The sequence below is a fragment of the Gracilinanus agilis genome, chromosome 2, assembly GCF_016433145.1.
Source record: "Gracilinanus agilis isolate LMUSP501 chromosome 2, AgileGrace, whole genome shotgun sequence".
NCBI classification, from domain to species: Eukaryota; Metazoa; Chordata; class Mammalia; order Didelphimorphia; family Didelphidae; genus Gracilinanus; species Gracilinanus agilis.
This window is the reverse complement of record NC_058131.1, coordinates 61,827,312-61,851,072: the sequence shown is the minus strand read 5'-3', so window position 1 is coordinate 61,851,072 and position 23,761 is coordinate 61,827,312. Positions and strand designations below refer to the sequence as shown.

At 41.5% G+C, this 23,761-nt stretch overlaps 1 protein-coding gene across 2 annotated transcripts; it reads left to right on the top strand.

Moving 5' to 3' along the window:
• Nucleotides 1–23,001, top strand: NUTF2 (nuclear transport factor 2). Of its 2 annotated transcripts, XM_044660576.1 has the most exons (6): nucleotides 1–86; nucleotides 649–751; nucleotides 15,724–15,848; nucleotides 18,413–18,484; nucleotides 18,584–18,682; nucleotides 22,461–23,001. In XM_044660576.1, the coding sequence occupies exons 3-6, from the start codon at nucleotides 15,750–15,752 to the stop codon at nucleotides 22,572–22,574; spliced, it is 384 nt and encodes a 127-aa protein (XP_044516511.1). In that variant the 5' UTR covers nucleotides 1–86; nucleotides 649–751; nucleotides 15,724–15,749; the 3' UTR covers nucleotides 22,575–23,001. The 2 variants fall into 2 exon arrangements, with proteins under 2 accessions (XP_044516511.1, XP_044516512.1); XM_044660577.1 differs by lacking the exon at nucleotides 649–751 and having other exon boundaries at nucleotides 5–86.
• The last annotated feature ends 760 nt before the right edge of the window (nucleotides 23,002–23,761 follow it).

The following is a 23,761-nucleotide window of genomic DNA, read 5'->3' as shown; positions in this document are numbered from 1 at the left end:
GAAGGTGGGTGGGGGGGGGGACAGTCGGTCCGGGACCGCGCTCGGTTGCCGCCACCGCCGCCGCTGCCATCGTGCCAGCCCGTCCGGTGAGTGCAACGCGCTGTGCGGCCGCGCGGGGCTGGCCCCGGAGAACCGCCCTTTTCCTCTCACCGGGGTGGCGCACGCCAGCCCTAGCGTCCGTCCGAGACCCGTGGTCTCGGTTGCCCGGGCCTGGCGGGGCCCCCGCCCTTCCCGGACTCCCGGGGCCGCACTGGCCACCCGCCTCAGGCTCTGAGGCTGCTGAGGAGGCCGGGCCCGCCCCGGCCCAGGAAGGGGCCAAGGCCCTGGGGACCGGAGACGGGAGAAGGAAGAAAGTCACGCGGCCAGGGCTGGGGGCGGCCAGGGTCCAGGTGCTGCGGGTGGGTGTGGGTGTGGGTGGGTGGTCTGGAGAGACTCAGTCCGGGGTTCCCCCTTTCTTTCTTACAACCTTTTTTCCTTCCTTCTTTCCTTCTTACCCGAGCTCTCTTTCGGCCGGTCCCCCTCGTGCAGTCGGGGCGCACGCCGCTCTAGCCAGGCCCTTCGGGATGGGGGTGGGGGGGCCTGGGCCAGGGCAAGGGGATGGGGCGGCCCTTTAATCCTGCCTGTGGTCTTATGTGTGTGTGTTTGCAGGCTTCGGTCCCCAGTGTTAGCCCAGGAACCCAGTATTAATCACAGAGCTTAAGAGCCGGAAGGAATCTTAAACATCTTCTAATTCAACCCCCTCATTTTACAGGTGAGAAAACTGAGGTGCAGAGGGGGAGACTTAACCCAGGTCACACAGATCAGAGCTGGGATTCAAATCTAATTTCTCTGATTTCAGAATTTAGTGAAGAAGCAGAGCCAAGGTTCAAACCCCAGGGTCTATGGGAGTTTTGTAGGCTAGAACTGGAAGGGGCCTCAGACCAACTCCCTAATTTTACAGAGGAGGAAACCCAACTCTATAGAGGTAAAGACATACAATTTAGGTTGCAGAGCCAGGATTTTAAGACAGATGATAGTAATTATACCTAGAAGGCACTTTAGAGATCATTTAGGGCCAGTCTCTTTCATTTTATAGTCAGGAAACTGAGGATACTAGAGGGATTTCTCCCAGATTTCTTGACTTGTTAGTAGCAGAGGACTAGGGCCTAGATCTCCTGACTCTTAATTCAGCTTTCTAGAATTCAGCAGCTTATCTTTTCCCTTTTCTCTGCCATTCCTTCCAACTTCACAGTTTCTCTATAAGATAAATATTTAGCCAGTATTCCATTTTGAAAAACTTTGCTATCTGACATTCATCCCTGGATTGGGTTCCATCTATTATAGGATTGAATTGGATCTTTAACTCTCACCCTCACTAAGTCTATCCAGTTTTATACCAAGTATTGTCAATTTGACCTCAGAATCTTAGAACTGGAAGAGCCCTAGCCCCTTCTATTTACAAGTCCTTTTTTCAAGTTGGCATTTATTGGGTTTAAGGGGCAGTAACATGGTAACTGATGTGATGTGCCATCAGATTCTTTCTCTGCCAACATGTCAAAGTGGTCTTTTACATCCTTTGTACACTGTGACCTGATGGTTGGATTGAAGACATGCTTTCCCTTTCTTGGTCTTGTTATTTGGTGACTGACCTTCAACATTAGTTCTAAAGTTGGGCAAGATCTCTGATATGATGAGCTATGATACCCTCCTTGTTCATCTCTTTCTGAATAGTAGCCCTGGGTTCTGTGGTAAAGGACTCCTTTGAGACTAATTTGTTCAGCTAATACTAGGAGGTAATAATAGGCACTTGCAGATCTTTGGCCCCTTTCATTTAAACAGGATCTCTTATGTAGCCTTAGAAACTAGAAGTAGTTTCTATAGTTCACTTTTTTTTTTTTTTTAAGACATCCAGGGTTTAGGAAGAAGAGTACTGAATTTAAACCTGTGTGCCAATCCAGGTGTTGCTACTTAGCTACTTGTTTGACTGGCTATGGGCAAATCACTTCTGGAATTCAGTTTCTTCATTTACAAAATGTAAAGTTTGTATACAAGGGTCCCTTCCAGTTCTAAATATATTGTCCAAAAAGATTCTTCTACTGGGGCAGCTAGACAGTACTGTGAATAGAACAGAACAGAACAGAACAGAACAGAATAGAATAGAATAGAATAGAATAGAATAGAATAGAATAGAATAGAATAGAATAGAATAGAATAGAATAGAATGCCAAGCCTGCAGTTGGGAGGTCTTGGCTTCAAATGTGGCCTCAGACACTTCCTAGCAGTGTGACCCTGGGCAAGTCACTTAACCCCCATTGCCTAGCCCTTACTGCTCTTCTGTCTTAGAGTTGATACTTAGTATCAACACTAAGACAAAAGGTAGAGGTGTAAAAAAAAGATTCTTCCACTTACAGGGTCCATTGGTCACTGTTTTTCATTGAATGATTGGCTTTGTTACTCTGGGCTTGGGAGATCTTCCTTATTTACAAAATTGACTCTGAAGAGCCAGTCCTAGCAATTCTTGTTTATCAGCACTCTTGAGGTGACTAAGTTTATAGTCATTGGCTTATTCGTCTTTGTTGTATGATTCTATCTGATTAACATCAAAACAACTACTTATTTCTACTTCTTATAATGAAATGACTCCTCTGGCATTGGTTGGAGTTGATCTGATTGAAATTAATACTGCCTCTAAAAAAGATAAGCCCTTAATGGAAAGTCTTTTGTGTTGCTAGTACCGTCTAGGCCAGTCTAGAGGAAAGCATTGATGGGTTAGATTTGGTTCCACTTGACTAACCTTGTCAGAATAAACCATTCCACATCTCATCTGGTTTAATTCATCTCCTAAGTAAGAATCATTATCCCAACATGGGCCATAGGGATTCTGTGTTCCAGATTTTGAAACTGAGGAGACAATCTGAAAGTACTGAGAATTTTTTGTTTTTATTTTTTTAAACCCTTACCACCCGTCTTGGAATCAATACTGTATATTGCAGTGATTCCCAAAGTGAGCGCCACCGCCCCCTGGTGAGTGCTGCAGCGATCCAGGGGCGTGGTGATGGCCACAGGTTTTAACAGGCAGGGGACTGAGAAGGGAAATAGCTAAAAGTTTGGTGGGAACTGCTCTTTTCCTCCCCAACTTCTCAACTTCCCCTTCTCTAAACCAGAGCAAGGTAGACTCATTCTTTTGGCTAGGGAGGCAGAATCCAGCCAATTCTGCTTGTTCTGCAGAGAGACCAACATATCTGCCATACAATAGCCATTGAGGAGTCTGGTATTTGAGGCCCTGTACACAGGGTTTTGTCCACACACAAACTCCTGAAATTAGAAGATGGCAGGGAGTAATTGTTTCCTGCATCACTTGGTGTTGAAAGCATTTTTAAAACGACTGCTTCTTGGCCTGTGATTTTGGGCAAGTTCCTTCTCTGTCACTAACAGTTGGATTCGATCAGAATCATGTTTTAAAATGCATAAAATACGTAGGATCTAAAAGAAACCAAGTATATCGAAATAAAATAATAAAAATATTTGTTTTATAAAACAACAGATAATATGCAAGGGTCATTTCCAGTTCTTCATTCTGGGATGCTGATATATCGATATTCCAGGACCTCTAGATTTTATGACAGTGAACACATACTTTATTCAGAGCTCGAGTTAGAATGAGTTAAAATTCCTTGTCAAGAACCTAGAAATGCAAGTCTTAAATTCTCAGTGTTCCCTAGGGTCTCACTTGCCCAGGATGACTTATTGATTAAAATTTAATATCAAATATAGCATAGCAGTAGTGGAAAAGGGAAATGAATTAGAAGTCACATCTGAATTCTTGTCCTTGCTCTGATACTGCCTTGAAAGGTAAACTTTCAGCAAGTCTCTTAGCATCTCTGTCCCAGTCTCCTAATCTGTAAAGAGAAAAGGTTGGTTTGGGTGATCCTTCCAGTCCCTTTCATTTTCAAAATTCTTTTGATTCTAAATCTGAGGTTGATTTTTAGTGGGGAGAGGAAGAGAACTGGAACTGGGAACTGTTATTTCTGTGCCAGGCACCATGCTAAGTTTTGGGGGGCAGCACATTGGCTAGTCAGAGGCCTGAGTTTTGAGGACTAAGAAGTAGCTGTAATCCAGGCTTGTAACCTTTTAAATTAAATGGATCACTTTAAATTGATTTAATTATTAGAAAAATCAAGACATTTAATCTCTCTTCTGGTGTATAGTTTAGACATCCACTTCCCAAGTTGCAACTGTTTTTTTCCCCTGGGGTTTTCATATTGTAACTAGAAAGGTTAGCTTTTTACCTTGCTCTTAGCTGTTATCCTTAAATTTTTCCCTCCTAATCTGGGCTAATCTTGAATTTATTTCTACCTTTCTTAATATTTACCTATTCCTTAGGTATTTTCCCCAAGTACCTATTTGTTTCAGAGTAGGGATTACAGGCTGGCTGGCTCCATTGATTAATAGAATTTTTTTCTAACCTAGTGAAATGGGGAGAGCCTTACTTTTGGACAGATAACCCCCTCAGGAATAGAACTCCAGTCACATGCTGTGGTAATTTTGGTTTCTTAAGTTAATGTGAAAGAAGAAATGAGTGTTGGAAAAAGCAGATGCCTCCTATACCCTCAAATTGAATGAAGAGTAAAACTGAAGAGTCAAGTTTAGAGCTGAAGTTCTTGAAACTGGGATTCATGGACCTCCAAAGAGTCCATGGATATATTTCAGGAGCTCTATGAAATTATTGCACTTTTATTTTCCCATACCTTCTTACTGAAATTTAGCAATTACTTAAATTATTTAAAATTATTCTGAGTAAAGATCCATGACCAAAAAAAGGGTAAGAATCTCAGGTTTGTAGATTCTGGTTCTAGATATATTCTAACCAAGTAGAAATAGGAGCCAGACCTTAGCTTAGGGCAGTTAGAAATTCTTTTTTATATTTAGTGAGTGAAACAGATTCAGCTTGGAATTTCTGTTGTCAATTTTCCCTAGAAATTCTGAGGGAACTGGATTATCTTATCTATGTATCTATGGCTGCATCTTAGAATTTTATTGTTTGAGACAAACACTGTTAACTGGCTTGCCTAGGGTCACTTAATAGTAAGTGGCTGAGATTCCATTTGATCTCTTCTCTTCCTGACTCCAAGCCCAGTACTTTACCTTCCATCTTAGACTCTCACTACTGTATATTGGTTCCAAGGCAGAAGAGCAGCAAGGGTTGGGCAATGAGGGTTAAGTGACTTGCCCTGGGTCATACAGTTAGGAAGTATCTCACACTAGATTTGAACCTAGGACCACTTGTTTCCAGGCCTGGTTCTCTATGCACCAAGCCGCCTACCTACCATAATATTGAATTTTGAAATTAGCAGAGGTTTGCATCTTGGCATAGTAGCAAGGACTTAATCTCTTGAATGTAAGGGCTCACAATGCCTTTCCTGGCATGACTGTGGACCTTCTGTGTGACCTCGGACAAGCCAATCTCCTTCTCTGGGCTCAGTTTTCAAGTCCTTAAAATGAAGGTGTGGGAGTAGGAATTTTTTTCTAGCTCTAGATCCTATGGCCTCAGAGGTTATTTGAGCTCAATTCATGCCTGACCCGGAATTCCCTTTATAATAAGGGGTCTTTGAGCCTTTGTGGGAAGAACTCCAGTGATGGAAACTCACTATCCTGAAGCAGCCTAGTTTGCTTTGAGGCAGTCCTCACTTAGTCAGCTTGCCTCATTAATTCTCTTGTACTTGATGGTTAGGAGAGGCAGCTTCTGAGGATCCAACATGTAGACTGCCTGTTTATGATGTGAATTATCTTTGATTATTCCTTTAAAATTTATTCATAAGGATTTTGTTTTTATATCACTTATACTTAGCCCCTATATGGGAAGACCATTGGATTACAAAATAACCCCAGGTTAGCTTCCTTTTGACCCCAGAATACTTCTGAGATACCTTTCCTCACCATCGCGCATCAGGTAACCTGGTGATACAGATTTGATTAGCCTCAGTGGAGCAGAGGTAGAGGTTAACTATAAACAACTTATTCTAAAACCAAGTAAAAGACTTTTGATTATCTGGGTTATGTATAAATCTTACCAAGTTTGGTAAGAGCCTGGATTTTCATGGTAGGGTGTTTTGTAGATAGGGTTTAATATATATTTTGATTTCATTCCTATTGCATAGATAGAGCTGGTGGTGATATTGTGTCACCTGTTTTCATATCTTCTCACTTTGGCTCAAGTACCTAGAGAGTCAAGTCACCAGTTTCAACTATGCAAACCATTTTGCATAGGTTGGGTGATAAGATTGTTTCTGTCTCTGTCTAGTGAAAGAAGAGGATTAGGGCTGTAGATACCTGTCTTCTCCAAACTGAACCTAGCTCAGGCTCCTCCCAGGAAAGGCACAGTTCCCTTCATTTGGCATTTTTGCCTTCAAACCCAGTTTTCCACTGAAAGTATCCTTCTGAGAACAGCTTTTTTATTTTTTTAAAACTTACCTTCAGTGGGCAGGTGGGTGACTCAGTGGATTGAGAGCCAGGCCTAGAGACTGCAGGTCCTGGGTTCAAATGTGGCCTCAGACACTGCCCAGCTGTGTGACCCTGGGCAAGTCACTTGACCCCCATTGACCAGCCCTTACCACTATTCTGCCTTAGGGTTTAAAAAACAAACAACCAAAAAAAAAAAACCAACCTCTTACTTTCCCCCTTAGAATCAATACTATGTATACCATACATTTCCCTTATCTGTAAAATGTGAGTTGAAACAGGTGATTTTCCAAAGGCCTTCTGGCTCTTGGTCAGATAATTCTATAAACAGGTCACTATATGGATAGTATTGAACACGATTTTATACATTTATTGATTAACTTAGCTTCTGCCTTCCAGCTCAGGCCCAGAGTTTCCTTGGATCAACCACATTTTTTCTGTCTACAATATTAACATTCGTGTCAGCCGACCCATGTTTATCCTAGCTAGACAAATGGTCCTGTTTGAAAGATGAAGAGATGTTTCTGGATGATGAGCTTCTGTTTTGTCCTTTGGGAAGGCTATGTCTGTCCAGTTCTTTGTTTTTGAGTAGACTCAGTTCAACCAGCAATAAGCCCCTTCTGTGTGTGTGTAAAGAAATCAAGCATTTATTAAGTACCTACCTCCCAGCTAAGAAAGGAACACACTCTCTGGCCCTTACAGAGCTCACCAATGTGCACATAGCAGTCCTTACAAGAGATAGACTGGACCAATGAGGCAAGGGTTATCTTAGCAAATAGGAGGTGGGGTAGCCTGGGGGACCAGAAAAGGCTTCTGGAAGGTCAGATCTGAGCTTGATTCTTGAGGATCTTTTGGGCATTTCGATGGGACAATACAGAATGAAGAGAGCATGTCTAGGGGTGGGGCTATCCAATCCATTCATTGTTGCTTGATACTTCTGTAACCCTGAGAAAATCATCTTAGCTCTTTAGGCCCCTCCTTTCCTCATTCTTTTATATAAGGATATTGGACTAGATCATCTCATAGGCCCCTTCCCAACTATAAATTATATATAATCTTATGAAATATAAGACTTATGAAGTCTTATGAAATAATGCATAAGTACATAGGAGAGGTACAAAGTGTGTGAAATTTGAAGAGATAGTAAATGAAACTTATAAGAGTGTAAATCTTCTAAATTGGGGGCTTTAGGATATGAGATTTTAAATAACTGGTAAGGCCCTTGTGTTGAGTGTTTCAGTAGTGTCACTCATTGGGATTTCATTCTTAGCAGAGATACTGGAGTGGTTTACTATTTTCCTTCTCCAACTCATTACAGATGAAGAAACTGAGGCACACAGGGCAAAGTGACTTGCCATAGGGCTCACGGCTGGTAAATTGTCTATGGCCAGATTTGAACTCCTGATTCCATACCCAGTGCTCTATCCACTGGGCCACTTAGCTTAAAGGTCATTAAGTCTAATCACATTTTATAACTGAGCAAAGTAGAGGTTCAGAAAGGTTTTTATCCAGGAAGGAGATTAAGAGAAATTTGAACTGATATCTACCTAAAACTGAGTTTGGACCTCTGATATACAGTACACTATGGTGCTTAGACTCAGGCCACTGTAAACTTCTCTAGCATTAACACATTTCTCCATCTTTCGAATTTCAGTTGTATTACAGGACTAAAAACATCACTAAAAATATATTCTTCCCCTGACCTCTTATTTTCTATCTTAGAAACAATACTAAGTATTGGTTCCAAGGCAGAAGAGCATTAAAGGCTAGGCAGCTGGATTTAGGTGACTTGTACAGGGTCACACAGTTAAGAAGTGTCTGAGGCCAGATTTGAAGCCAGGCTCTCAATCCAACTACCCCCCTCACCCCCCCATACACACACACACACACACACACACACACACACACACACACACACACATGCTTTTAAGAAATCAGTTGGTTGTTCAGTTGTCATTTAGTTTAGCCTCTACCATATTGCCATTATATGAGATTTATGTTAATTTTCACGTCTTTATATTTTTGATCATTAGTATTTCTGGAACTGGACTGTCCTGCAGGAGGCAGGTTGCCCACTTGCCCATTCTAGTAGCCTACAGTGTACAAGTCACTCTTTTGATCTAGATAGACAGACTTTGTCCTCAAACTTAATGGTCAATAAAGCATACTGTTAACTTTCTTTTTGAGTGATAGAATACTGGACTTTTCTTAAATAAGAGTACATGGTTGATTCTGAATATCTCTATTGAATTGGCTTTTCTATTTTCACTGCTTAGGATGGCTTTGAACTATAGTTTGAAAGACCTGTCTCCAAATTCTGAGTTTTGCTTCTCTACATTCTTATCTGACCTGCTAGACTTGGCCTCTAATCTTACTGAGGACTGCTGTTTTTGTAGATCCTGCTTATCATTTGGGGAAATAGAATTGGATTAAATGCTTTCCTTTTTTTCCTCTCTCACTGACAATCGGATAAAGGGCTGGATATGTTTTTAGCCCTGTAATTTGACTAGACTTTGTGACTTTGAGGGTTTTGAGAAGTAGTGAAATCATGCCTTTTAAAAGTTACGAAAAAAAAGTTTTCAGGATGGTCAGCTTGGATTTGAGATCTCATTCTTTATTCTTCAGTTGCTTTTAGGACTCTACAGATAGAGCATGTTAACAGGGAAGGCTTCTCCACTTGTTCCCCTCTTCAAGCAGAGGTTACTGCTTCATGCAGTCTAAGTAATGAAGTAAGGGAGCTGACTGTGCCACCGTGGAAGTTGACCTTTATGCCTTCCCTTTGAGCACCAACCTGTTCAGGATAACATTGTCAGTAAGGACTGTTCCTTCCTATTTTTCTCATTTGGAAGTTGGTCTTCTTGTCCAATTCATTTGTTTTCTTGAAATACTGCATTTTTAGGAAGAGGTAAAGTTTTGACTGCCTCTGCACATAGATTTGGATTGGTTAGACCCATTATTTCTCCCCCGTCTGTGATTGGTAACCTCTCTAAAGAGGCAAATCCAGGTTTTGTGAGCAGTAGCTAAACTTCTGTGATGCTTTGGACATTTTTTTGTTCTGAATAAAAATGGGTTTTCTTTATTCTCTCTTAACCCCTAAAGACGCTTCTGGAAGGATCAAGCCCTTTGAATATATCTGTGGCGTCCTCATTTTGTTCTTATGGTACTTGAGGCTTTAGACAATGGTAAAACAAAACAAAACACACATAATGAAAGTATTAAATAAGATTTAAAAAAAAGAAATCACTGTTTCCCACCCTACTAGGGATGCTTTGACTGGACTCTGTCCTCCTTTTCATATTGAGCCATTTGTCTCTGATCCCATTCCCATTTCTTGGCACAGTAGCTGATAGATTTGTTCCTTCGACTTTATTAGATTGATAAACTTTTGTCCAATTTTTTAGTTCATTTTGAAATTGTCAGTTTTTCTCTGGGATCTTTACCATGTGAACATTTTCTTGGTGACTAATTCAGGCTCAGTTAAAAAAGGCCTCTTTGGAAAGGATGCAGGTGATGCTGCCCAGTTCCACTCCACTCTATTGTTTTGGTCAAGCTCTAGCTCAGAATTCAGTGGCCAGCTCAGTGTTCTTCACACAGCACAGGGAAATCTAAGGTGAATATCTTGTAAATGATCAAGAATTGCTGTAGGGTTTTCCTCTGTCTTTTCCCAAGTAATTGGACTTTTAAAAATAGTCCTTCTATTTGAGATGCTGCCCAGAGTCAGGACACTCTTCAGAAAGTTATATGCTTGTGTTCATAATTTCATGACTATTAGAGGGGACATAAGTATAGAGATGAGCAACTGTGCTCCTGCTCACAGCAGTCTCTGTCTTTTGGGGACTACCCTCAGTTTGAATTTCTCAAAAGGAATGAATCTAAGCAAACTAGAGGAAATGAAGGTGAGGTTTTTGACATCCTTCAGTAGGCAGACTAGATCAGTGGTGTCAAACTTAAGTAGAAATGGATCCCTACAGCTGTATATTGATTTAGAAAATCTCAAATTAACATTATCTAAGTTGCAATATATTTTTTTAATTTTAATTTCAATTTTGAATATTATTCCCTAGTTACATATTTCATGTTCTTTCCCTTTCCCACAAGTCCCCTAACCCTTTAGCCGAAGCACAATTCCACTGGGTTTTACATGTATCATTAGATCAAGACCTAATTCCATATTATTGATAGGTGGACTAGAGTTATAGTTTAGTGTCTACATCCCCAGTATCCCTAACAGCCCATGTGTTCAAGCAGTTGTTTTTCTTCTGTGTTTCTCCTCCCATAGTTCTTCCTCTGAATGTGGCTAGTTTTCTTTCTCATAAGTCCCTCAACCTTGTTCTGGATCCTTACATTGCTGCTAGTAGAGAAGTCTGTTATGTTCAATTGTACCACAGTGTATCAGTCTCTGTGTACAATGTTCTCCTGGATCTGCTCCTTTCACTCTGCATCAATTCCTGGGGGTCATTCCAGTTCACGTGGAATTCCTCCAATTCTTTATTCATTTGATCACCAACAGATACCACAATTTGTTCAGCCATTCCCCAATTGAAGGACATTCTCTCGTTTTCCATTTTTTTGCAACCACAAAGAACAAAAATATAAATGTTTTTGTACAAGTCTTTTTTCCTTATTATCTCTTTGGGGTATAATCCAAGCAGTGGATGGATCAAAAGGCAGATAGTCTTTTAAAGCCCTTTGAGCATAGTTCCAAATTGCCATCCAGAATGGTTGGATCAGTTTACAACTCCACCAGCAATGCATTAATGTCCCAATTTTGCCATGTCCCCTCCAACATTCATTATTCTCCCTTGTTGTCTTTTTTGCCAATCTGCTAGGTGTGAGGTCATACCTTAGAGTTGTTTTGATTTGCATTTCTCTAATTATTGGAGATTTAGAACACTTTCTCATGTGCTTATTGATAGTTTTGATTTCTTTATCTGAGAATTGCCTATTCATGTCCCTTGCCTATTTATCAATTAGGAGATGGCTTGATTTTTTTGTACAATTGATTAAGTAAATAGACCTTTATCTGAGTTTTTTGTTATAAAGATTTTTTCCCAATTTGTTGTTTCCCTTCTAATTTTGGTAGCATTGGTTTTGTCTGTACAAAAACTTTTTAGTTTCATGTAGTCGAAATTATTTATTTTACATTTTGGGATTTTTTTCTAACTCTTGCTTGGTTTTAAAATCTTTCCCTTCCCATAGATCTGACAAGTATACAATTCTGTGCTCACCCAATTTACCTATAGTTTCCTTTTTTATATTCAAGTCATTCACCCATTCTGAGTTTATCTTGGTATAGGGTGTGAGATGTTGATTTAGGCCCAATCTCTCCCATTTTGTTTTCCAATTTTCCCAGCAGTTTTTGTCAAATAGCGGGTTTTTGTCCCAGAAGTTGGGTTCTTTGGATTTATTGAAAACTGTCTTGCTGAGGTCACTTACCCCTAGTCTATTCCACTGATCCTCCTTTCTGTCTCTTCTCCAGTACCATATTGTTTTTCTTCTTCTTTTTTAAACGCTTAACTTCTGTGTATTGGCTCTTGGTGGAAGATGGTAAGGGTGGGCAATGGGGGGTTAGTGACTTGCCCAAGGTCACACAGCTGGGAAGTGTCTGAGGCCAGATTTGAACCTAGGACCTCCTGTCTCTAGGCCTGACTCTCAATCCACTGAGCTACCTAGCTGCCCCAGTACTATATTGTTTTGATGACTACTGCTTTGTAGTACAGTTTAAGATCTGGTACTGCTAGGCCACCTTCCTTCATTTTTTTCCCCATTATTTCCCTTGATATTCTTGGTCTTTTGTTCTTCCAAATGAACTTTCTTTTAGTTTTTTCAAATTAACATTATCTGAGTTGCAATATATTTTTATTTTTGTTAAACATTTTCCAATTACATATTAATCTGATTCAAAAACATTCCGGGAATTTTGCAGCCTCAAGTTTGATAACTCAGGACTAGGCTGGGAAGGGGGAAAGGATAAACATTTATCTTCCCAATATAGGAGGGAGAAGCAGACTTGAAAGAAACCACATATCTGGTCCACAGTGATAGGAGTTGAGGAGAGGCAGTGCCACATACTGGAAAGAGCACAGAACTTGGAGTCAGGATGCCTAGGATAGAACTCAAGACCAGGTTTCCTAATGCTTGGGGAGCACGACAGTGTGGCTTTGCCTCTTTGGGCCTCAGCCCGCTTTCCTGTCAAATGCAGGGAGATAGGGGGAGGGTATCCAGATTAATTCTAAGATTCTTTCCAATTCTAAATCCTATGAACTTGAAAGTTATCCCTCTCCAAATGTACTTATTCCTTTTTCAGTGGTAGGAGCTCCTCTACTTCCTAACCCTATTCGAATATACTTTTCATTAAGTCAAGCGACTAAAAAAATTCCCATTATACCTGTGTGCAAAATAAAGCCAACTATTTTTGCAGGAAAATTCCCAGATATTAGGAAATAAATATACACAAATAACTATTCACTCAAAGTACTGACGTTCTGGGTTTCTGGATTTTATTCAGTAGTCAGAAGATGAAGAAAAGACACCCCTCTACAGTCCTGACAGAATTACAGAGAAAGGAAAAGAAAGAAGAGAAAGGAGAGAGAGGGGGGGAAAGAAGAGAAGAGAATGTGTTAGGGTTTGAAAGCAACTGGTCACTGTATCTCTGCCTACCTCTTATAGTTGTCTGCCTTTCTGGTCCAGGAGACCTGACTGCAAGTGTAGGTTGAGCTAGAGCACACTTTGAATAGGAAGTGCCTCCGTCCATAGTGTTTGCCCAATGGCCTGGGATTCCATTGTAGCTTGCCCATGGGTGGCCAGGTATCAGTGTTGGTGCTAAGTTTGTTTGAAAGTTGGAATCCAGATCAGGGCTCATAGGGTTTGGCATTCAGCAGCCAATAGGATTCAACTGAATAAAGCTTAAGCCTTTTTTTGTTCTACAGTAGGTGTGCTAAGGCTCACCTTGTGCTAGTTAAACGAAGCTTACCCAATCCTGCTTTAGTTCTCATTTAATAGCTAGTTTTAGAATTTCTAGACATGGGTTTATTAGTCATCTAAGCATGTAGGCATTATTTTTAGAATAGCCAGCATGGTAAAATATTTTTATGTTGGCTAAAAATAAAACTGTCCTCCTAGCTAACCCTCAGCCACTAGTGGGGGGAAGGGGAAATTTGAAGACTTGGTTTAGTGGAAAAGCCATTAGGTATTGAAGGATCTGGATTTAAATCGGCACTCTGCTGTTAATTACCAGTGTAATTTTAGACAGGTCTCTGTGCCTTCATTTCCAGGATTGTAAAATGTGGCAGTTGGATTAGATGATCTTTTAAAGTTCCTTCCAGCTTTAAGTCTTAGGAACGTAAGTCCTCTGTTTGTCTGAAGTGAGCATCCTCCTTATAGAATATTGTCAGTTCCCCCCCTGAGGCTTCAGTTACAAACAGTACTATAGTATTACGGAAAATAAAGTTTGCTTGTGCTACATCCTCTGTTTCCTTCAGAACTTGGAGGAAATTTTACTTTATGTTAGCCAGCACTTCTGCAGAAGGAAAAACTCTAGGCCAAGTGGTCTTTGGGGATTCCCCACCCTGCTGACCTCTGCTTTTAGAAGTCACTCGCTGAGAAATAACAAACTTGAAATCATGTGAATTAGAAAATATTCTGCCTTCTTTGACCAAGAGCTGGAAGGACCAGTCTCTCTTCTCTCAAGCAGCTCAAAGTTCAAATCAAGTGATTATTGGGTCCCAGGGATGACCAGGACTGAGCTGAAAACCCTGGGCTCACCATGGTTAGGCCTGAAATGAATCCACCTGAAGTTTTGGAAGGCAGACAGACAAGGAAAAACCACTCTTTGCCCCTAACCCTCATAGTTCAGGGACTCCATCCATCAGCTGCAGATCTCTTCTAGGTATCCAATTTAGGTACAGATGAACATGAAAAAGAGAGATATTGAGACCTTTTCCTTCTTCTCCATCCCCAGCCAAAAAGTCTCACATTGCTTTTTCTGCAGGGCCTCAATTTTATTTGTAGATCTTTCCTCAGATTCCTGATGGTAACCAGATAAATGTTCATGGAAAATGCTTCTCTTCATCTTCCCTCCTATTTAGGGTGGCAGTTTGCCTGCTGTTTGGGAAAATGGAGGCCACAGAGCACCCACTGCCATTTGTCTTTTGACCCCCTGACCACCCCCACGCCCCCATTTATGCCCATAATTTACCAATTACATTTGATTCAAGATAGCTATGGCTGCCAGTGTAACAGTTAATGTGGCTCAGCATGGGCTCAGGCGGCTCTGTCTCTTGCCTGTTAGGATTGAAGTTCCACTGTCTATTGGGACATTGACATAATGCCACCTCCCTTATTCCTATGGGACATGACAGGATAAAAAAAGTTACCCACTGCAAGGAATGGTCTATATCTATTTGACAGGGGAGAGTATCTTGGGATACCCGGTTGGAAACAACTTTTGTCTCAGAATAAGAGACTAGAGAGAGGCCAACACAGACTTCTCTTCTGGCTATCAGCACTTTACCTCTCCCTAGGGCAACCTCATTCTTAGTGCACATTGGTTAATATTCCTATAGATCTTTGCTCTTCCTTGTGAAAGTTGTGTAGAAGGAACAGCTTTTGCTATAGAAACCTTGGGACCTAATGGAGTTGGGCAGAATGCCTTCTGACCTATCTTTCCCTAGAAAATGACCTTAGGCTTTCTAGCAACAGGAGAAGGCTAAGTGAGGGGACTTCTGCTGGCTTGATGAGTAGGGTTGCTTCTCATGGACTGACTTTTAATGTAGTTCTTTTAGTCCCAATGGGTATAACAGAAGGTTCTGGTTGCTGTATGAAACAGTCAATCCTGTAACCAGAATGTTAGAAGCTCTCCTTGCCCAGACAGCCCAAAGTGCTGATGAGAATGTCCAGGGAAACTTTCAACCAAAGTATTCCTACTGACAAGTGGGCCTCCCTCAAGAATGTAAGATCATCACAGGCAGGAGATATTTTCTGATTGTATAGCTTTTTCCCTACTTCCTCCCCCACCTCCCCAGTCCAAAATATTCTCCTCCAATAACCACTCAGGGAATGTATGTTTACATCGAGAAAGCTATTAATTAGCAGAAGCTCCAGTGTATTCATCCGTTGGCCACAAAACTCCTTGTTATTGGGTTTGGGGCAGGATCTTTGATCAGAGGCTGCTTTGTACCCAGTGTCTGAAGGGGGCACTGTAGGAGAGGTAGGGGTGATGGGCTTTTCAAACTTTTGTGCCTTGCCTTTGATACCAATGTTATTTCTGTCTTGCTTCTTTTGTAGTTTCTGCTGCTAGGTGAGGATCCAGAATGGGAGACAAGCCGATTTGGGAGCAGATTGGATCCAGCTTTGTGCAACATTACTACCAGATATTTGATAATGACAGAACTCAATTAGGAGCAATATATGTAAGTGCTTGGGGAATGGGATATTTGGGGTTGAGACAAAGTTGATTTCCTGAGGGTGTGGGTGGCTGACTTGTTCTGACATTAGCCATTGACCCCCAGTGGGATCTTTGTCATCAGATTCCAAATTGCAGTAAAGCAGGTAGAATTGTATTTTAACCAATTTTTCCAGAGGCTGCATTATGTTCCATCAGTTGGGCCACTCATTCAATAAAATTCCTTGACATTGAGAAAGTCACTTCATTTTCTTGAGACTCATTCTTTCTATAAAAGGAGGGAATCGAATTAAGATCTCTTCCAAACTTGTGATTCTGTAACTTATTTTTGTTTTTATTTGATATTTTCACATGATTTCCTAGCCTACTAATCCATCCTTCCCCTTTTGAAAAGCCTCTCACATTTTGTTTTGATTAAAACAATTTTTTAAACCCTTATTTTCTGTCTTAGTAACAATTCTAAGACAGAAGGGCAAGGCCTAGGCAATGGGGGTTAAGTGACTTGCCAAGGATCATACAGCTAGGAAGTGCCTGAAGTCAGATTTGAATTAGGTCCTCCCAACTCCAGGGCTGGCACTCTATTCACCAAGCCATCTATCTGCCCCCAGGTTTTTTGTTCTTTTTTTAATTGTAGGTAGTTCATACTGGATGGAGGAACATCAGAATATAAAAACCTATTTCTTAACCTCAACTACCCTTTGTTACATAGTTTAGGACACTTGAAGAATAGGTAGCCTAGAGAGATGTCTCTCTAGAAATATAGAGGAGTACCAAGGAGATTCTTTTTTTTTAGATAACTAAAAAGAAGGAACAGATCACTTACACTGAAGTATTTGGGTCTTCTCCAGTCTCCCAGTTGCATCAGTGGTGTAGAGTAGTAGTCTCTGTGTGTCTTGTTCAACAAACATTTATTCAGCACCCATAAGACCCCTTATACGCTCTGCTAGGAAGAACTTCATACATTTTCCCCTAGAAACAATGTTATAAGTTATGGTTAAATGACATTTCATTAGTGCTATGCTTCAGGGGCATTATGGGTTAGATGAGCTTTTTTATATCTGGGAACCTGATGACCAGTTATAACATTGTTTCTGTGGAGAAATGTTTTCCAAGTTCCAAACTTCTGACTTTATTTAGGTTGTTAGCATGAAGATGAGGAAAGTGGTTTGACAATCATGAAGAGCTATGAACTTAGGAGCTATTTACTATTATTTTCTCTCACTTTTTTTTTTAAACCCTACTGTCTGTCTTAGAATTGATATTGGCTCCAAGGCAGAAGATCAGTAAGGGCTAGGCAATGGGAGTTAGTGACTTGATCAGGATCACACAGCTAGAATTTTCTGAGGCCAGATTTGAACCTATGACCTCCCATCTCTAGGCCTGGCTTTCTATCCACTGAGCCAACTGGCTGCCCACTGATGTTCTTGAGGGAAAGCATCTGGGGACTAGCTGTGGTATGTTCAAGCTTGATGTCAATGCCAACTGTAGTACCAGCAGTTTTGTTGATAGAGCAATACATAGGAAGAGGGAATTGGCAAAGTGCAGACTTTACAATGAAAAGAGCCCAAGATTTGTGACCAAAGGACCTGGGTTCATATCTTTACACATTCTTTCAGGCATTTATTAACATTTGGGCCCAGATTCTTCATCTGAAAAAGGAGGGGGGCAAAGCAAGAGAGCCACAAGGCCCCTTTTAATTCCAGATCTATGATCTTATGGTATTTTTTATTCTATTGAATATGCAACAGCTAAATTAGCAAAGCACCAAAATATTTATAGACTATGTAATTGAATTAGCATTTCTGTGGGAATTTTGTCTTCTATTGTACAGGGACTCTCTCCTTGTTTGATACTGGAGTGTTCATGAAATCTCAGTGTTTCCTTATCCCCAGACATGGTGATCTAGGTAAAATTGGGGAGAAATTATTTAAGGAAAGGAAAGATCTAGACATCCCACAAGAGAGATTTAGTAAGAAATGTGAAATAAGATAAAAAGACTACCAATATAGACCTGAAATGATTTTTATTACTTGTGGGGTAATAGAATTGGCATGTCTGGTTATTACTCAAGCCAGCATGCTTGTGAGTGCAAAGCTTGAGGCAGACAGAAGACTTAGGAGTGAAAACAAATGTGGCCTGGGCTGTCTTGAGGGACTTTGGTAAGTCAGGCTCTTCTTTTTCCAGGCAGTGACCAAGTGCTGTCTTTTGGGATTGCATCGGATTGGAGAAATTAGACAAAGCTTTTTTTTTTTTTTTTAATCCCTTACCTTCTGGATTAGAACTGTTCATCTAAGTATCTTTTTAAGGTAGAAGAGTGGTAAGAGCCAGACAATTGGAGTTAAATGACTTGCCTAGGATCACACAGCTAGGAAGGAAGTGTCCATGGGTAGATTTCAACCCAGGACCTTCTATCTCCAGGCCTGGCTCTGTATCTACTGAGCCACTTAGCTGCCCCCAGACTAAGTCTTAAAGGGACTATGGTAGAGATTGTAACCTCCTCAGTCATCAGTACTCAGTCCCTTGGCCCTCACCCACTTAGGCCCTAATTTTTCTGACTCTTTTTTTTTTCAGATTGATGCATCTTGCCTTACATGGGAAGGGCAGCAATGCCAAGGCAAAGCAGCCATCGTGGAGAAATTGTCTGTAAGTTATGGCCCCCCACTTCTGGCCTTCTGACTTCACAGTCTAAATGACTTTGTTCTCTAGGCCATGGTCTCATGCTCACCTCTCCTCCTCTTTCAGAGCCTTCCATTTCAGAAAATACAACATAGCATCACAGCTCAGGACCACCAGCCCACCCCTGACAGCTGTATTCTCAGTATGGTTGTGGGACAGCTAAAGGTGAGTAGACCACTTTGACATCAGAAGGGAACCTTCATGCTCAGTTATGGGATCAAAGGGGGGGAACAATGTGTGTTGAGTAGCTCTTGGACTTTTTGGGTCAAAATTCCAACCTCAGAATAAGAGCTGCAATATGACCCTTGAAGGCCCTTTATAAAAGCCCATTATCTCGTTTGATCTTCACAACAACCCTGTGAGGTAGGTACTACAGGTGTTGTTATCCCCATTTTACAGATAAAGAAACTGAGGCTCAGAGAGGTTAAATGACTTTCCCATAGTCACACCGCAAGTAAGTGTCGGAGGCAGGATTCGAATCCAGGTCTCTCCTGACTCCAGTCCAGCGCTCTTTCTACTACACCTTGCCGCTGCCTGTGGATAACAGGTGTAAGGGTTATTCTGTCTCCTGCCCTCCATTGTTTCCTGCTTCAGAGGTACATAGAATGAACAGCTGCCATTTTGGGGGACTTATCAGACTTTCTCTTAAGCTTGCTGTGGGGCATGTCTCCCTCTATACACCTCTGTCTTCACACCTGCCTTAGAAGACTTGCCTGCATAGTGCAGATTCACATTCCCCTGAGCATTGGGGATCTAGGTTTGAGGTATGTCATTCAGAATCACAGGCACAGAGTTGGAAGGGGCCTCAATGGCTCTCTTGGCTAACCCATACTTGGGTATTTTTTATTTATTTCCTTATTGTATATTTTTAGTCTAACCCGTACTTGATCCTCCATTACAACATCTTCTCCAAGTGGTCTTCCAACTTATGTTTGAAGACTTCAAATTAAGGACAAGCCACTGCTTCCTGAGGCAGCCCATTCCAGTTTTATAGAGCTTTCATCAGGAAGAAGTCTTCCCTTATACTTGGAGCTGAAATAGAATTCTCTACAACTTCTACCAGTGACTTCTTGTTCTGCCCTTTGGGGCCAAGTAGATCAATTCTTTTTTTTTTTTTTTTTAATACTTTACTTTCTGTCTAAGAATTGGTTCCAAGGCAGAAGAGCAATAAGGGCTAGGCAATTGAGGTTAAGTGACTTGCCCAGGATCTCACAGTTAGGAAATGTCTGCGGCCAGATTTGAACCCAGGACCTCCCAACTCCTGACCTGATGTTCTATCCACTGTGCCATTTAGCTGCCCCTAAAGTAGATCAATTCTGATCTCTCTTCTAGATAAAGACAATCTATCAGATACTTGAAGGTAATTCTCATTCTTCCTCCTACCCAAGTTCCAACCAGTCCTCATATGACACTTTCTCTAATTGCTGTTCCATCCTGGTTCTCCTTTTCTAGACTAACTCCAGCCTATCGCTGTTCTTCTTGAAATGTGTATAGATTATTGTCTGATCAGGGCAGAGGACCATGGGACTGTTAATTCTTCCCCCATTCTGGATATTAGGCTTCATATTGCACTTTAAGATTGGATGAGGGGGGTTTTGGCTGTTATGTGACACCATTGACCCATTAAGTTTATATTCCACCCAAATCCTCAGAACTTTTTCATGTGTTCTATTGTCTAATCATGGTTCCCATCTTGTCTTAGTTTCTGATGTGTTTTTCCAAAACCTTAAAATGATTACTTAGGTGAAATCAGGGCAAAATGAATGGTCAGGGACATCTTGAAGGCTAGGGAATGTCCAAGAAGTACAGGTGGAATTCCATCCATGGGTGCTTGGGGAATTCCATCCGAGGAGCTTGCTTGAGCATCTCTGAAAGCCCCAAGAGACATCAGAGCTATGAGCAGACAGATTCTTCTCTTTAAGAACCCTGAGAGACCTTTTGAATCGGATTTGTCAAGACATCAGCATAGCATGGGAAGAGAGAGGGTTGTACCTCTTTTGCTGAGATAGTACTGTCATAACTCATAGAGTATTGGGATTGATGGCAGAAGGCTGTGGTCTGAATTGTACGACTTTGGGCAAGTTACTTAACCTCTTTCTGATTTTCTTATCTGTTAAGGAGACCTAATTAAATTATACTCCCTACCTCAAGGACTATATAAACCTTAACTGTGATACTACCTATCCCAATGTGGGATTATCAGTATTTAACTTCCCTGGGGGTACCTTAGTTTGAGGAGCTAATTTGTGAAGAAGAAACAGAGAAAGCCTTGCTTCTGTTTTTGAAGAATCTTGTTGATGGACTTAATTCCTCCTGCCAGGCCTTATGTATCAGCACATACTTGCTAGCCTTCTGAGCCCTTTGAAATGGCTTTTTCTTCAGTTCCTACTTGGCTTCTTTTTTCTGTGCCAGGTCTTCCCTGCTCTGTCCCTTCTTTGAGCAGGAAAGGACTTCCAGATCACCAGATCAAACAGTTTTTGAAAACCAACAAAACAACTATCCCAGTTATCCCCATTGCCCCTCATTCTCCCAAGAGATCTCCCTGAGCAGCTTCTAGGAGGGCCTTTGACTCTCACTTTGTTGTGCTCAGATCAAACTCTTATAAAGTTGCTTATTGAATATGGTGAACCTCTGTGGTATCTTCATGTCTTTCACCCTAAAATGCTAGTAGCAGTGGTAAGCCACATCCCCAAATCAAACAGACACACAAAATCCCTCAATAAGAAATGGAATGCCTGTTTCTTCCCATCTCCTCCCTCCCCATTGGCATCTGCTCCAATCCGCTTGGATGCTTTCTGGGTTTTCCACGCACAGGGCAGCAGGGCCAAACTTATGTTTGAGAGGGTATATCCATACAAACAGCCTACTGCTTCATTGCAGACCCATTTGGACATGGTGTCTAAATTCCAGCTATTTGGAATAAACAGGGAATACATGTTATTTAGGATGCTTGAAAGAAATATGAGGGCCAGGGACCTTTTGCAAGAGGCACCTCTGCCATTTGGGAAATTGAAGTCTCTTTCCCTGTAGCCTGAGCTGCCATAGGACTGGGAAGGACCTTTCCTGACTGGTTGCCTTTCTCACTGGTAATGCTTGCCTTTCCCTGCCCTAGTCCCAGGAGGCCTGTCTGTTGGATTGGTTCCTGCTTCCCTAGATACAGTTGAAGGAATCCCTGCTGAAAGGACTACCCTAGGCTGCCCAGTGCATGCTGCTTCTGGTCTCATTTTCTAATCTGATGTGCCTATGTTGCTTTTCCATGGGATATGGTTCCATGTATCTAATGAGAGTCCATGCTGCCCTAGGGAATAGCCAACTTTGGATTCAGGGTCAGTGGTTGGCAAATTTCAGGCTCCCATCCTGATTCTGCAAAGATTTGCAATCTCTGCTTGTTAGTTCTAAGTATTTCTAGCTGGAGCCAGCAGCTAGACTGAAAAAACTCTCTTTCTAAGGAGTTGTTTCTAGTCCTCACAGAGAACCTTGCCTCTAAGATTGACTGAACCAGGGTTGGTAGACGATAATGCGTTCTTTCACAGTTGTTAAAAATCCCAAACTCTTGGATGGTGTATCCTGGAGGTTCAGGGCACTAGAATTGTGGAATATATGCCTTTTAGCATAACCTTGACTTCCTTATTTAATAGGGTCATCAAATTTAGATCTAGAAAGGAACCTTAGACAGTATCTGGACATAGTCCTTATTTTATAGCTCTGAAAACCAGAGCCCAGAGAAGGGGAATATTTTGATCATGGGCGCATAGATGCTTATTAGCAGTGCTAGAATTGCAATGCCCATCTTCTGATTAAATCCACTGACTGATCTTTCTATTACCTGAAGGCAGCGTGGCGTAATTGTGTTGTTTATTCTAAAAACTCAGAACTGACTGGTCCCAATTTCTGACATCACTTCCCACATTTTTCAAAGGTGTGTCTTTCTCTCTCTTCACAGGCTGATGAAGACCCCATCATGGGATTCCACCAGATATTTCTATTAAAGAACATCAATGATGCTTGGGTCTGCACCAATGACATGTTCAGGCTAGCGCTGCACAACTTCGGCTGAACCTTCTCTTCCCAAGGCACCCACGCTGTTTCCTTCTCTCTCCTCTTCCTGATATTATTCACACTTCCTCTCCCCAGCCCCCTCAGAACACTCCAAATATCATACACAAGCCTGCAGGGCCTCGGTGGGTGGACACCGAGGTGGTGGCGGCATCACTGTTTTGAGTGTGTTGTGCATGATGTTTGGACGTTAGACTAGCTGCATCTGACAGGAGAAGTTTGTGTTGTACCAGCGCATGCCTTAGAAAGACTAAGTAATGCAAAAGGTTGTCTTTTTTTTTTTTTTAATGTACTGACAAGTTGCTCTAGTAACCCAAAGAAACGAAGGAGAAAGCAGCAGCTGCGTGTGCAGCCAGATACTGATTTGTTCAGATGTTCCAATGCCTCATTATACAATAAAACCATGAAAATTTTCTTAACAGTTTAAATTGTTTTAATTAGTTTACCTAGTTGATTGTTTAGGGCATAAACAACTCAGTGGGTCTGACTCTTAATTTTTTTTTCCTCTGGTTTAGTTTTCCCCTGATCAATCTTTACAAAAAGAAAACCTTTGTAGCATTCAGCTTCTCTCCACTCTGACTCTTCCTGAAACATTGAAGCCTGAAAGTTTCTAAGAGGATATTCCTGCAGTTTTCTTAGAGCCAGAGACACCTATGCCCAAGGCCTAGAACTCCTTATGGAATGGGATGATTAAAGTGTACACCCTTGTTTGGGCTGTCAGGATGGCATAGGAAGGATAGGTTCCTAGAATGAGAAGAGAGGCATCTCCCTTTGTCCTGTACCTTCAGAACTTCTCAGCTTTGCCCATAAACTTGCCTTCTCTAGCATCTCACCACTGTTTCCAGTATAGTTCACCTCCTTAATGCTGGACTTCAAGTTTGTATGTTGTCCTCCTAAGATCAAAGATCTTAGTACCAAGAGGGCAAACATTTGGCTGTGCTTCCCAGTGGGTCCCATCTGTTAGAACCTTCCAGGAAAGACTTTTGGATGTATAAGAGAGTTCTTGGGGAGGGGAGCTCCCTTTCTGCATTAGAAGGGACAGCATGTCCTCCAGAGCTACTCTATAGAAGCAGGGCCTCTCTAGAATAGGTCCATGGAAGTAGCATTCATCTAAAAGGCAAAGATCAGAAAGAACAGGGACAAGATTGATATTAGAGGGACTGATATTCCAGAAAGGGGGAGGCATTA

What these genes read in the sequence shown, in the direction of transcription:
- NUTF2 (XM_044660576.1), top strand. Translation starts at nt 15,750, where the DNA reads ATGGGAGACAAGCCGATTTGGGAGCAGATTGGATCCAGCTTTGTGCAA. An exon ending in CTCAATTAGGAGCAATATAT is followed by an intron (nt 15,849 to 18,412) that starts GTAAGTGCTTGG and finishes TTTTTTTTTCAG; the next exon opens with ATTGATGCATCTTGCCTTAC. An exon ending in CCATCGTGGAGAAATTGTCT is followed by an intron (nt 18,485 to 18,583) that starts GTAAGTTATGGC and finishes CTCCTCTTTCAG; the next exon opens with AGCCTTCCATTTCAGAAAAT.